Source organism: Octopus bimaculoides, chromosome 5 (assembly GCF_001194135.2).
Source record: "Octopus bimaculoides isolate UCB-OBI-ISO-001 chromosome 5, ASM119413v2, whole genome shotgun sequence".
Taxonomy (NCBI): Eukaryota; Metazoa; Mollusca; class Cephalopoda; order Octopoda; family Octopodidae; genus Octopus; species Octopus bimaculoides.
Genome location: NC_068985.1, coordinates 85,494,317 through 85,510,109, shown reverse-complemented (window position 1 = coordinate 85,510,109; position 15,793 = coordinate 85,494,317). Strand labels below are relative to the sequence as shown.

The window sequence follows — 15,793 nt, the reverse complement described above, 5'->3', positions numbered from 1 at the left end:
GAGTTGGGTGGAATGGCAGAAGAGTTGACTGTTATTTCAAGCAAGTCAAGCAACTACCTAGAAGTAACTTCTTGAGATATCATGTTTTAGAATTGGTGTTTCTAGCAACTGAATTTATTCTCAGTTCTTCTCCCTTTGTTTTAAGCCACCATGGTAATCTTTGTTACTGCTTATCTCTCTCATTAATTCTTATCACTTATCTATTACATGTTATTTTTTTGCTGTTTGTCTCTCATTATTTTTAATTGCAAAGTTGTTGTTGTTGTTTTTGTTGTTGGTGGTGGTGGTGGTGGCAGCGGCTGCAGCAGTCACGGTGGTGGCGTGGCGGTGATGGGATTGCTGCCACCACCACAGCTGCTGCAAGTTGTAGACTAAGTGCTGGGAAAATACCTTGTGGTTTTTAATTTTCTCATGTTCTGAGCTCCTGTCCTACCAAGGCCCTTCTTTGGATGGTTACACAGTGAACTTAGCATTATCATCTATGCTCCTCTCCCCAATAGAAATCTTTATATTTTGAGTTTAAATCCTGCTAAAATCAACTTTGCCTTTCATTTTTCCAGAGTTGTAAAAATAAAGTACCAGTAATGTACTAAGGGAATTATGGTATCAATTAACCCCTTCCCCCCATCTGCTGATTATGTGACCAAATTAAAAATTTAACTTTACTTTTCATCCTTTCAGGGTCCATAAGATAAGTGCCATCAAGTTTTATGATCAGTCTAACCAGACTGAACACGTACCCCAAAGTCTGGCCTTGTGCCACCAACTCACAGAAAATATTGTAGTGTTTTGTTAGGTTCTACGTGTTTCTGTAGTCCCACTATTGTTATTTTGTAATAGTTCTCTATTTGCACACCTCATGCCCCCTGTGTATTCGCTGGGTATATTCTACTTACATCAACTTTGGGGTGGGGGCTTCACAATGCTCTAAATAGTTTCCTTGTGTTTCTGTTGAAGCTGCTGTGTTTAGGTATATTATTTGTAGTATTAAGTTCATCTTCTTCATTTCTTTTTGATGTCCACTTATTTTTTTTCCATGAATGGAAAAAGTCGGATCAGTTTTCTTGAACACATCATCTGCCCACTTGCTGAAAGTCATTCATTGCTTCTGTCATGTCTTAAGAACCGCTTTCTGCCTATGTCTCCTTAGGTCTTCCTCTTCTGCAGTGTGCTAACGATTCTGCCAGCTCGCTGCCCTAGTATTAAATGTATATTTTGGTCAATTGTCCATAAGTCAGAAAAAAATCACTCTCAAAGAAATTCTGAGCAGTCATACTGTTATCCTCGGTTATGGCAGCTTTACTGATGCGGGTAAACATACAGTCTCAGACAGTTTGGAGGTGAAAGAAAGACAACCTGACCAAGACTGTAAGAAGCTCAGTGCTTGTGGCCAGCATGTCTTATGAATCATCTGTATTGCCAAGTGCAATGATAAATACAAAATCAATGGTAACTTTCAGACTGGTTTATATGCTATAACCCCATAACAAATAATATATTACTTGACTACACAAAGTATGTATATACACACATACACACACACACATACAATATATATATATAATTTTTCATATCCTTTTTTTTTTGTTATTTATTTACTTAGCAACAGATTCCAGTTATTTCTTGCTACGTGGCCTTATTCTTTATATGTAAACAGCCAGCAATTATTTATTCCTTCCAATTATTTGTCGCTTCTTATTTATCTTCTCTTACTTCAACTCCCTCCCAGACACTCCTTTTTTCCTGATATCAATAAATCTTTATTTGCTGCTCTTTGCAAATGGCACTCTTTCTTAGCAGTGTGCTTAATAAAATCACTTTGCAAGTGTGTCGTTCGGGGCTTATTCACATTGCACAGGACCTGGCACAGATATTTTTTACTCAAGCTTCTCACTGATATGCATGGAAGTTACACAGAATGGTATAGGCACGGCATGGCTGTGTGGTAAGAAGTTTGCTTCCAGGTTCAGTCCCACTTCATGGCACTACAGGCAGATGTCGTCTGCTATAGCTTCAGACCTACCAAAGCCTTGTGAATGGATTTGATAGACAGAAACTGAAAGAAGCCTGTTGTGTGTGTGTGTGTGTGTGTGTGTGTATGCACGTGTTTGTGTTTGTCCCCACCATAATTTGATAACCAGTGTTGGTGTGTTTACATCCCAATAACTTAGCAGTTCAGCAAAAGGAATGACAGAGTAAGAAATAGACATGAAAAAATATTGGAGTTGATTCATTCAACTAAAATTCTTCAAGGTGGTGCCCCAGCATGGCCACAGCCTAATGAATAAAACAAGAAAAGGATAAAAGAATACAATAATACTTGCTCAGGGCAGAAGATTTAATCCATTGCCAGCTTCAACACCGTCATCATTTAACGTCTGTTGTCCATGCTGGCATGGGTTGGGAGGTTTGACGGCGGACTGGCAAGGCTGGAGGCTGCACCAGGATCCAGTCTGATTTGGCATAGTTTTCTATGGCTAGATGTCATTCCTAACACCAACCACTCTGAGAGTGTAATGGGTGCTTTTACATACCACTGGCACGGATGTCATTTGTGTGTCACTGGGGTATGTTTACATGCCTCTAGTACAGGGCACAGGTGCCAATTTGCATGACACTAGTATCTTCCACAGCTGTAATTTTGCTCGGCCTGGTGGGTCCTTAAATTATAAAATTAGAATCTATTTTGCTTCAAGCTTTCAGAGCAGGTTTTGCCTCTGTAAAACCTTCTCTGAAAGCAAGTCTAATGGGGCCACTTCCTACTGCAATCAATGAGTTTTCCCTTCATTTCCGTCACTAATCTCACAGACCCATCCTCATCTAGGCCATAAAAGGATTTATTTATCATTATTTGTCTGATAAACTCCATTGTCAGATTATTTTTTTCTTAATGTCTATAATCTCCATCACTTATTTGTTATGTTTGCTCCTTATTTGTTTGTTAATATCATTTATCTGATAGTGTTTGTTCATTGTCAGTCAATATCCCATTATCATTTATCTGATAACACTTGTCCATTACTTTCATCTTCTTAGGGCTTCACTGTAAAAATCTGAGCATTATCACCCTTCATTATAACTATCAACTTGTAATAGGTAAACATTGATTTCTGTGCAACAAAATCAAACACAATAAACAAGTAGACATTGAAATCAAAGGAAATAGAAAATAATTATCAGCAATAAATATGAGAAACCAGTAAAAAAAAAAGATATGATATAAATACTTTCTCAATTTTCCTAAACTTTTAAGAATTCTTTGTTTCTTGCTTCTGTTGTTTTTTTGCCACAATTTTTCAATCGATTGTTTAAGTTCCTGCTTAGCTCGGATTAAGCAGACCATTCTAAGTGTGACCATCTTGTCCTTTTTTACCCACTAAGCATAGCATGGTGTAGCTAGGACTACATTATTTAATATTCAATGTCATTTCTTTCCCAAATCCAAAGGTTGTGATTTGAAGACATCCAACCAAGTATTTACATTGAAACCAAGCACTGTTGCTCTTTCTTATTGAATTATATATAAATTATAGAATTTACTACAGACAATTATAATATTGTATACATTACACATTATTTAATGTCCTAAACATAATATAATTTACTTTCGGTAAATTTTAAATGACAAAATGAGCTGAATCATTTTCTACTTCATTTTTCCTAAAAAAAAAAAATGATAGACATTAAGAAAGCAAGCATTGATTGCTTTGTAATCAACGTTGTCATGTGACTAATTTCCTAAACACAACTGACAGGAGCCGAGAAGAGAGCCTTCATGTGGGAGTTCATCTTGCAAAAAGTAGTAACCTTAATCTCACTCAAATCACACGTTACAGTCGTAAAAAGGAAGACATATTTGACAAATTAGACAAAAAAAAACACTGGCTGGTCATCTCTAGACCCTTTGATCATAGATTTGTTGACTCGGGGTTCACCTAGGGCTAAACAACAACATACTAATAATAATAATAGACATGAATTGACTGAAACAGAAGAGTAATGACTGCTTCATTTGATTTGATTCCATTCTTGAACCATTTCAAACTCCTTTTTTTACTTTTTACTAAAACGTTTTTTTTTATTACTTTTGTAATTCACAGACGAAGGGAGTATAATCAAATGAATCAACCTATATGTGTGAGTGTGTGTGTTAATTAAACGTACGCTAAACAGGGATGATTTGTATTTAGCACATTTGTGTAAACACAGATACAGAGAGAGGCTCACTGACATGACTGTCTGGGAAAGTCTTTCCACATTTGAGGGTTTCACAAATATTAAATGTAAATTCACATAGCTTTATATATATATATATGTACACAGTAACGCACTTATCTTTATTCTACTCATCATCCATATTGTATCTTATCCATCCTCACAAACTCAATATAAACATTTTACCCAATTTTACCTTCCGTGAACTGCATTCCTCTGAAATCATCCTTCTCTTCCTACATTGATAGATCTTCAAGTTAAGTATCAACCACATCAATACTCCCAATAAGGAAGGGTCTTACAGAAAAAAAAAAAGAAAAAAAGAGCTCAGAGACCTGTGGAGCTGTGGTTCATAAAACAATTAAAATGTTACAGAAAGCAGACTTTTATGCTGAATCTTATTAACCGTTATTGTAGTGTTAGGCAGAACATCTTTGAACACTTAAGAGGAACATTAGGAGCATCAATCTCACCAATGTTGGAGAGCTTGCAAAAGCCATGGGCACAGCTTCTTGCAAACCAAACCAATAAAAGATCATTTTAAAGAATCGGTGTAACTCTGATGGAACAAATCTACAACACAGAGGTATACATACACAAGCTTCAGGAAGCTTTGGACTACCTGGCATCCACTCGACACATTCCAACATACAGTGGTGAATTCTAAAGTAATGCAGTTTATTAATGTAGGCTTGTATTTTATCTACCTTTCAGGCTTTTCTTGCATCCGTGTTGTTATTGTTTAACTCCAGGTCAGGGTATAATCTGAGAAAGATTTGGTTGTTATTTCTAGCAGCTTCAGTGACTTGTAAGCATGTAGATTCTGACAAAGCTATGATAGACAAGGTAGATGCAGTCAGAGTACAGTGGTTAGATGTGATATTTTAGATTAATTGAAATGAAGAAAATTCTTGTTTTTTTTTTTTTATTTGCTTCTGCAATTTCGTATTTAAAATTTTATAACAAAATGTGAAACTGAAACCAAGAAGTTTTGTAGTTCCTGCAAGAAAAAGACAAAAAACTTTTGTCTAAAACCAAATCATAGTTTTAACCATGAAGATTAAAACAAATTAAAGAACACAGAATGGTTTTATTTATATATATCTCTGTAGTAACACATACCGTTTAAGAACCACAAAGGAACCACCATATTGCTGCTCTACCTGCTAAAAACAGCAGCCAGATCTAACTAAACTCTGACACCACAATCTTGATAAACCAAGGACACATTTTTTTTCTACTGTAGGCACAAGGCCCGAAATTTTGGGGAGGGGGCCAGTCGATTAGGTTGACCCCAGTACGAAACTGGTACTTAATTTATCAACCCCAAAAGAATGAAAGACAAAGTCGACCATAGCGGAATTTGAACTCAGAATGTAAAGACAGATGAAATACCACTAAACATTTTGCCCAGCATGCTAACATTTCTGCCAGCTCACCACCTTAAACAAAGGAGACATTGGGAAAAACATGGAAGGTGGTTATAATGCTTTGGATAATAGGTTTTCTTAATGAAGGTTCACATGAAGTTTATAAAACAATAATCACTATGAGATAGTTTTGAAAAATGCTCAAGTCATAGGCATCCTGAGCTTTTTAATTAGGACTAATTATTATCTTGGTCTTAAGAATTTGGATATTGACTGTTTGTAGTTCCATTAAATTCCCATTTATTCCCACAAGTGGGTTAAGACATGCTTTTGCTAATTTAAAATCAAAAGCAACTTTTTCAAAAGATATTTTTCATTCCTTTTTCTTTTTCTTTGACTTTTGCAGGTGAATTTATTCTTCTTGGAGTGTGAATGGTTTCTCCTCATCTAATCTTGGTAGAACTACCAAAATCATTCCATTTATCACTGGTAAGAGATTTTTTCTTTTTACTTTTATAATTGTTTTGGCAGTGTGCAATTACCAGAGTAAGAATACTCTATAATTATTTAGCATCGAATAAAACATTGGGTTTGAACAAAAGCTTGTACTGTCTCAAATTCAAGAAGCAGTATTTAGATATTTATACATACCTTTATTCAACTATTTGTCCCATTCTGTTCCACTACTTTCACCAGCTTTGAGCCAGCTTCGTGGTCCCATCCTCCCAGAATTTGGCATCTTTCTGAGTAATGAACTAGTCTAAGTGGTTTTGGAAGTCTTCTAAATAATTGAAGTTCTTCTGATTAAGAGAATTTTGTAAGGATCGAAATAACAAGTACAAGGTCACCGGTGCAAGGTCACATGAATATGGTGAGTGTAGTGGAACATCCCAGCCAAGCTGTATCAATTTCTGATGGATCTACAAGGAAACATGAGATCTAGCATTGTCCTGAAGGAAAAAAAATACCCTTCTGATTAGCGTATTTTGCATTGATTGCCTCTTTTAATTAGTCTAATTGGCTTTTATTGTGTTAATCCAGTGCCTGATTTTGCAGAAGGAGCACATAATACACAATGCCCTTGGTACTTCTTTATGCAGCTGTCCTCATCCATACGCATCACATGACTGAACCAGTGCAGTCTTCTCTCTTGCACACAACAGCTGATTGCCTCTTATGTATTTCTATATAATGACTGTGTGGAAGTTTTAAAAGTGAAAATGGAAGACAATGAAATTCATATTCATCATTTAATGCTCTTTTATATCCAGAAAGGCAAAAAATGCTGTCCAAACAGCAAAAAAAAAATGTGCTGTTTTTAGAGATGGTGCCATAACTGAGAGGTGCATTCATAAGTGATTTATTAGATTTAGGAGTGGAAACTTTTATCTGGAAGACTGTGAATGTTCTGGCAGGTCTAGAGTTGTTGATGACCAAATCCAAACACTAATCAAAATAATCCAGGTCACATGACATAAGACATTTCAGAGAGACTCTGCAAATCACATCTGAGTGTTCTAAAGCATTTAAAAAACACTTGGTTATGTGAGTCGCTATGAAGTTTGGGAACCACATAATTTAAGAGTAAAGATATGATTGCATTCATGTCTGTGATTCTCTGTTTGAGCACAACAAAAATGACTCCTTTTTGAAAAGAATGATCACAAAATCGTTGAGAAATAGATTGTTTGCAACAATGTGCAATGAAAAAGGTCCTGGAGAAAAGTAAATAAATCACCTTTAATCACTCCAAATGTTGGTCAGTATCATTGAGCCCTACTGTGAAAGAGCAATGTCATTCTTGGAGAAACTTTGAATGTTAAAAACAAACTGACTTTCATGGATAACTCCCAGAAATCCTAAATCTTGGTAATGCTAATAAGAGACACTATTAACTCAAGACAAATTCTACAAACGTAGAAGTGCTATTAGGAAGGACTGTCCAAAAATGTACACAGAAAGACAAAACCATTTTGCTTGCACTAATTCAACCTCTGAGCATTGCTAACTTGTGGAATTATGTTGAATTGCTGCTGTTATATGTAAGATGGAGCCAGCTATCAGCCAATTCCATTGTGAAGATCACCCCTACCCTCTGTGCAAGCATGTAGTTTACCTCTGTCTGGTGGCTATGTGAGGTGGATGAAACTGAAAGGACTAAGATACTTCATTGGTCAAGTTTTCAGTTCCACTTAGAAAGGAAGGTGAAGGGTGGAGAGGAATGTACTCTCCCCTCGTGAATTTGTCAAATGGTAGATGACTGTAAATGTTTATAGTGAATAAAACTGTTCTAAGCATACACTTGAAGGTCAGTGAACAAAATAGAGAGAGAGAGAGACAGAGCATTTACCCTTGGTAATGAAAATGATCTTAGACCTATGGTGCTTTCTGACAGGCTCTAGTAAGAGGTCCTCCTGTATTAGAAAACTTGTATCATCCATCCATAGGTACAACTGTTTGCTAAATAAAAGTTTTTTTAAAATTTCATTTCCTATTCTTCCACCAACACAAATCACCTCTGACCTCCTTGAACTCTAGTATTTAACTAATAAAATACTCATGAATTATACATTATTGAAATAGGTTAAAGATGCAAAGTACACTTTCTTGTAATAATTGTTTATACCTGTAAGGCTATTTAAGAATGAAACGTCCATCTGTCTAAAGGCACAGTACAAATGAACAAATGGTACAAGACAAACCTTAAACCCTCTAGCGAACAACTTGGCATTCTCTGTACATGGCCATCTGTAACTGTCTTTCCAATTAATTTCTTAATTAAATTTATGGCTTTTAAATCAGAATTCAGTTCAATTTGAATAAGACAAAAACAGAAAAGTTATTTGATTCCAGTCTCTCCCCTAACATTATGATACTTCAATTCAGCTAAAAACTTAATACATTCTAAGCTGACTCTTCATAGCATCAAAGAAACTTCACATCTGACTCGTCAAAGACAGATAAGCCAGTGATCCATCAATTTATTGATACAACCAAAAACCATAGTTCCTACGTCTGATCTACTGCAAGGATATAGACAAGGAATACTATCTACAATATCTGAAAACAGTCACTCACCATTGCACTAACTGCACTCTCTTTATGCACAACTGCAACACAGAAGTTAATCATTAGAAGCCAAAAAAAAAAAAGAAAAAAATTCTTCCTGTATCACATAACTGGTTGGCTCACATTGCAAATTGCTGGCAAACTGTCTGCCAAGAAATTCTTCTCAATTTTTGCAGGATCCTACTGATCGTTCCCCAACCAAGATAGGTTTATAAGTAGAACTTCTGTATATACTGTCCATTTTATTTCCAACTCCACAGGCATCACAAAACAACCAACCACAAAACTTTCCTTCTATCAATCTCTTCACAAACCGATTCACCAAACTGAAATAACTTCTGCAAACACTGCAAAAAGGATCCATTACTCTCAAATCATGGACTACAGAAGTAGTACCTACCCATGCCAAACTTTAATCTTTTTCTACTAACTCCAACTAAATCTATGGAAATATGCAATCCTATTCATGAGATGGGTAACATCTCAGCCTCTATTATCTTCACACCAATATTTTTGATCACTGGCGTTTTGCACTCCAACATCACATCTCTCATCCTTGAGACATTTCACAAAACAAAATTCAGTTGTCTCTCTTCCGTATTTCCTTTTGGCTTAGTTACTTCTAGTTTTACTATTCTATGTAGATGGCACTACACTTCAGTGTTCTTTAACCTCCTACAGACCATCACAAACCTCATTGCAGACCCAACCTGCCTCCATAGAAACATTCCTCAAATGAGATGTGATAACCTAACCTTTTCCAATAACACAAAGACACAATTGCTTAACATGTTAAGGAAACAACCTTGCACAACACTTTCCCTGTTCACTGACAGGGAACAGTTAAACATCTCAAACTCACTAAAAATACTTGGCCAATCACAGACATAATAAACACACTCGCCAAAATTGCAAACCAAAAATTAGACGTTTCCTTTAGAGCCAGAAAAAATGTCAGTTCTCTTTTATACTGATCTCACATGGGTTCTATATCTGAGATGGTTCAATATATATACCAACATTTTAGAAGACATCCAAAATGAAGCCAATTAATTTATTAAAAATCACCAACATAAAGTAAAACTACTGACTTACACATACATTTCTTCTCCATACCACTTCTATAACTATTACATTGGTCTTTATTTTTCTGAATAAGCACTCAGTCCACTAGCTCCACCTATGTTCATTCCTTTCCAAAGCAGCAATTCTGCTCCCAAGTTTGTAATTTCTGCACATGTTAATATACAGAAGATCAAATTAGGCATCAAAATACATCAGTACCCCCCCCACACACACACACACACACACTCTTAAAAGTTTATCAAAGATACAGCCTAGTCTTGATTAATGAATTTCTTAAAAAAGTTTTGAAGTTTAATTAGTGTCATTCATTTCCATCCTTCAAATTGGATTGCAATGCTCACAGCAATATATTCAATATGTCGTTAAATTCTACAGAGTGTAAATATTTCACCAAGGAGGATTACAAGCTAAATTTCCATCTAGGCAGGATCTGAACCACCAATTTTATGACTGATTATCAGTTAGTGCTCTTCCCACTTAGCAGCCATCTTTGCATCTTCACTTTGGTTTCTAATTTTGGTAGAAGGGCAGCAATTTCAGAGGAAGGCATCAGTTGATTACATCACCCCCAGTGTCTCACTGGTACTTATTTTATCGACCCTGAAAGGATGAAAGGTAAAGTTGACTTCAGCAAGATTTGATCTCAAAACGTAAAGATGGATGAAATGGTGCTAAGCATTTTGCCTGGTGTGCTAACAATTCTGCCAGCTTTCTGCTTTCAATCCTCCTCTTAATATTAACAAAGAATAACATGTGAAGAACTGCAAACCCACCATCACCACCACCTCTTCTTTCTCTTCTGAAGTGTTGGCTTTGCTTCTGGAATTTACTCTTTGGGAAAGAGTTTAGAAAACTAAAAATGTATAATGCAAGTCTTTCTGATAAATTTATTTGTTTCTCCAAACAAAATATTAAAAAATAAATGAAAGAAAAAGTAGCAAAAATAAGTCAGATATAAACTGACAGTCATCATAATACCATAGAGTTTATATAGGCAATAATATAAAGAATAATGTTTACTTTGGTCTGGTTGGAAATCCAAACAAAAATCTACTAAAATGTTACAGTTATAGCCAGTCAGTTGTTCGAAAAAGATAAGAGAAGTCAAATAGGAATATCAGAAGAATGAATAATGTAAATTGAATAAACAAGTCAAAGAATTAGTAATGAAGGCTCTTTTGAGCTATCTTTAAAGTAAAAATGATTCCAGATAAAATATATCAGTATTTCAACAATTTTCAAAGTTTATACCTTGCATAGAGACCCCACAAAACTCTCATACCTCTCAATATGTCACTGAAGCTGAAATGAAGCTGCATGCTCTATAAAACTAACCTATTATTGTATTTTGTGGGTCATCTATTTTACAATATCCAAAGTATTGTTACTTGCACAATCTCGGGTATCTTTTTATGACAACTTTCAATAGTAATACAGCATTGAATAACATAAACTTAAATGAAATTATTATCAAACAATGAATTATTGTTTGTTTGAAGCATTCAATAGTTTCTCTTACTTGACCATCCAGACATTTTGGACAACAAACAGTTCTTTCTGTTGAGGAAAAGTTTATCCAGATTTTCACCTAACATCACAGAGAAATTCAAAAGAGCTTTTTCGTATTCAATATAGATTGATTGACACTTCATGATCCACTTAATCCCTGATAATCCCACTTTTCACAAGTAAGCATTACTGTTTAACTAACTCACCTATCGAGCTGTTCCTGTTTTCATTTCTGACCTTTTACATCTGATGCCAGCATATTTAGGCAAGCCATTAATACTGATAACTTCTTTGCAATGACCTAACTAAATGGACTCCATATAATCTGGTTATCTAATCATAAAAATTATTTCTTCCACTTGGATGCTGCCATCTATCACAAACTGGCAGTGACTGATATCAGTTGTAGCAGTGATAAGGTCAATGGAAACTTTGACTGAGTTAGATTAGAACTTGGCAGGAGTGAGTCCTCATTTATTAAGACAAGGGAGGAAAGTAATGGAAACCGTCATACATCTTACATTGGCACTTTCCCTTCGAGTAATGATGATGATGATGATGATGATGATGATGATGATTGTGGTGGCTCTGGTTGTTGTTGTTGTTGTTGTTGTTGTTGTTGTTGTTGTTGTTGTTGTTGTTGGTGGTGGTGGTGGTGGTAGCATCACAGTTTTTTAGTCCTAAGTCTAACTTGATCAAAAGTAAACTTAAGAGCAAAAGCATTCCATTCATGACCATCCTAACATTGTTTTCAAGCAAACACTTTTTTTTAAAGAAGTTACGATGTAACTTGAAGGAGACATAGCTGCTATTTCTAGCATGTTGCCTTTTTGAAAATCCTGCCATTTTGCTGAGAGTGATGAAAGTAATAGTAGTGATGGTGGTGGTGGTTAAAATTGATGGTATGAATAGTAGTGATGGTGGTAGAAGTGAAGACTATGATAACGGCAGAGGTAAGAAGGTGAATTTTTTACTGGTTTCAGTCATTAGACACTGGCCATGCTGGAGTACTAGCTTCAAGAGTTTCTAAAGGATCACATAAACCCCAGCTCTTACTTTTAGTTTGGTTTTTATTTTATTGATCTTTATTTATCAAATGGTTAAATTACCTTTTTTGAGCCCACATAGTTTTTATATCAGCAAACACACACACACACACACACATGCACATGTGCATGTGTGCATGAAAGCCACTAGTGTAAGGTGCCAGGCAATGGAACCCACAAACCTGTGATCACAAGTCAAATTTCATAACCACACAGCTGTGGTGGCACCATGTAAAAAGCATCCATACTGGTGCCACATGAAAAGCCCCTGTGCTGGTGCCACATAAAAAACACCCAGTACACTTTGTAAAGTGGTTGGTATTAGAAATGGCTGTAAGAACCATGCCAGAACAGACAACTGAGCCTGCTGTAAGTTCTCTGACTTGCCAGCTCTTGTTAGACCATCCAACCGATGCTAGCATGGAAAATGGAGGTTGAATGATGATGATGATGACGATGACAACAACGACGACACAGAAATCCAGGAGAAGGAGGAAGAGGTGAGGGTAATATCAACTTCTTGCTCAGCAAAATAAGAATTCCACCTCCAGACTAACAGTTGAATATTCATCAGAGACGTGAGATGTATCAGCAAACAATTAACACATTCACTTTGTCTTCATAGAAATTAAAAATGAAAGGAAATTGCAATTGAATTGAATTAATGTTTCCTTTATTGCCAAAAATGTTTGTCACACTTTCAGTTGTTCATATCTTTCAAGAATTACTATTCTTACAGAAGTGCATAAAGTTTGCAAGCAAGGGAAATTATTCAATAATTAACTGTAATTATAAGTTGAAGAAATATATCTTAATATAGTTTCCAACCATAATAATTTTCAACTAGCACTAACCATGTCTCATATAATCCTTATTGGCTGTCTTCTTACTTAATTTTCCAAGTTTTTCTCTTCTGAAGAATAACTTTTTTTGTTTGTTTCAGAAATGAGTTGTATTTTTGGATATTTACAAAATTTTTACTTCATGGAGAAAATGTTATGGATTCATTTATATCTTGGTTTACTGTCTGCAGGTTTCATTACAACCAAAGGTAAGTTAGATTCAAATACTTTTTTAAACATATTAAGACGTTGAATAACCAACCCCATATTTTCAGCCAATGAACAAGTTTCTATTCATTGTTAAACCTTTTAGAAATAGCAGCCAAGTCTTAAACTGCACGAAAGAACAACATATTGGACAATGTAGTTCAAAATATTATATTTTGAAAAGAAGACATGATGGTCATGACTAGAGCATATCTGATCATAAGCCTGTTTGATCAGGACTGACCAAGGGCTAAGCAATAACAACAACAATAACACTACCAATCAACATTATTATTGTTGTGGTTATGGTTATAGTAAAGGCAGTATATTGAAGGTAAGAGTTGTGTTAGTTAACCTCAGTTAGCCCTTATTGAGAACATAAGACCATAGGAGTTCCAGCCGTGACCATCCATCTTTAATGTATATCTAAGACAGTAAGGGCAGGATTTGAAGATTCAGCAGCTTTTCTAGAAAGTCAGTAATAAAGAGGTTGAGACTCTTGCTGAAGGTAAGGGCAGTGAGAGAAGTGGTAAGCCAAGTTAATTTGATGGAGAAATTGGAATTTAGCAGAGCAAGTTGAAAGGTGACAGGCAGACAGATACAGAGTTAATTGATAATTAATTACTATCTGTAAGTATATTAGAATTAATTACAAAAAGTGACAGTGAGTGTAGTGTTTGTGATGCTAATATGTAAATGGATATGAAGGCAGCAACCTCACCGGTCAGAATGCTTAGAAGCATTCGATCCATTTTTATGTTCTGGTTTCAAATTCTGCCATGATTCACTTTGCTTCTGATGTTTTTGGGATTGATAAATTAAGTCCCAGTTTAGCACTGGTATCAATGTAATCCACTTACCCACTCTCCCCAAAATTACTGGCTTTGCATCAAAATCAAAAAATGGGAAGATATTGGGCTGAAACAAGTGGAAGTCTTTTGATTTTTTAACAGTCCTTGTGTCCCTGAGCAAGATACAGGAATTCAACAACTTCAGTTTGCCTAAATCAATAAAAAACAAGCAAAAAAAAAGTTTCAGCTCCAACTTTGTGAGTGAGTGGTTTCTTGTGGAAAGTTCATTTAGATATAAAAAAAAAATAGTTGCATGAAGAATGAAACCATCCCACCTGTGTAAATGCAAAGGGGTAAATGGAAAACAAAATGCTTGAGTTTATGTTCTGCAATTATTGCTTACAAATGAGTGAGAAATTTCAAATAAACCACTATTGATGAGCAATTTTTTAATATTTTTCATGTGTGGGAGTGTCTAATAAAGAAAACAGAAGAAATAAAACAATTTTCAATTAAATACCTTAATTTCCAATAAGAACTGAACCACAAACCTGACGCTTACTTGGCTGTGAAAAATAATAAAAATTTATTGCATCTTGACACCCCACTAGTGATGCTACTGATGCTGGTGTTGGCATCCGCTGCCAACTGATTGTTCCATAGCTCAGCACCTTCAAATACAGGTGTTAGCAGCAGGAAGACCATCCAGCTCTAAAGACAATCTCTATGCATTTGTCTAGCTTATACTTGCATGGAAAAAGAGACAGAAACAAATGAATTTACACACACATGCACACACACACACACACACAGACACACACACACACACGTGCACACACACATGCACACACAAAAGATGGAGTGTACACTGCTGCTACATAAAGTGCAATACCAGCTGATAGTGAGAAGCGGGCATTGAATGCAAAGGATATGATGCAAAAACTGGAGAGAAATACAGAGAGAGTGCTCAAGCAGATGTTAAGGTCTATGAATGTCAGGGAAGAGATAAGCTGAGAGATAAAGTGAGCACAAGAAGATTAAGATGTAGAATGAAAGATAGTAATCAAATCTCTCTCAAATATACTCAACTCTCTTAAAAAAGAAGGACACATTAAACAGTGTATTCCCAAGTATACAAAGGGATGGTCATGTTTGAAATGTCCTTAATTACAAGTATGCTGTATTGTAAATAATCTGGCAAAAATAACAACAAGGATACTTTGAATAAGATTGTATTGAGTGCAGTGTGCTTATAGACAAAAAAAAACTAGATGGTCATGGCTAGAATGTTTATGATTATATGTGAACTTGTAGTGAAACTACCTCCTGCCATTAGATACAAACTACTATCGCCATTACATACAATCTTCTCATTTAAATATAAATAAATGCGTGCGTAGTAGAGAACCCATTCCTTGTCATCACGTGACTGATCATTATTCGAATCGGCAACTTCTTCGAACCGTTCCCGCCAGAACGCAAACTGACCAATCACAGCCCTTAATAAGGTCACGTGATAGAGTATATTTCTGATATCTGGTGAGCCCCCTTAACGCTATAAATAGATCAACTCATACCCCACAAATTTGTCTCGGTCCAGTTTCTCTTAGAGACTGTTCCGTGTACCACACGACAGCAGCAGCAGTTCCAGCGACCAC

General features: G+C 35.7%; 1 protein-coding gene across 5 annotated transcripts in view; it reads left to right on the top strand.

Moving 5' to 3' along the window:
- Positions 1 to 15,793, top strand: part of LOC106878768 (irregular chiasm C-roughest protein) — a 177,553-nt gene that overhangs the window by 32,105 nt on the left and 129,655 nt on the right. For all 5 annotated transcript variants that reach the window (XR_001410547.2, XM_014928093.2, XM_052967827.1 and 2 more), the window contains exons 2-3: positions 5,992 to 6,074; positions 13,239 to 13,346. Coding sequence is in view for 4 of the 5 variants with exons in the window: in XM_014928093.2 (XP_014783579.1) it covers positions 13,241 to 13,346 (106 nt within the window). In the remaining variant the exon portion in view is untranslated. The remainder of the gene's footprint in view (positions 1 to 5,991; positions 6,075 to 13,238; positions 13,347 to 15,793) is intronic.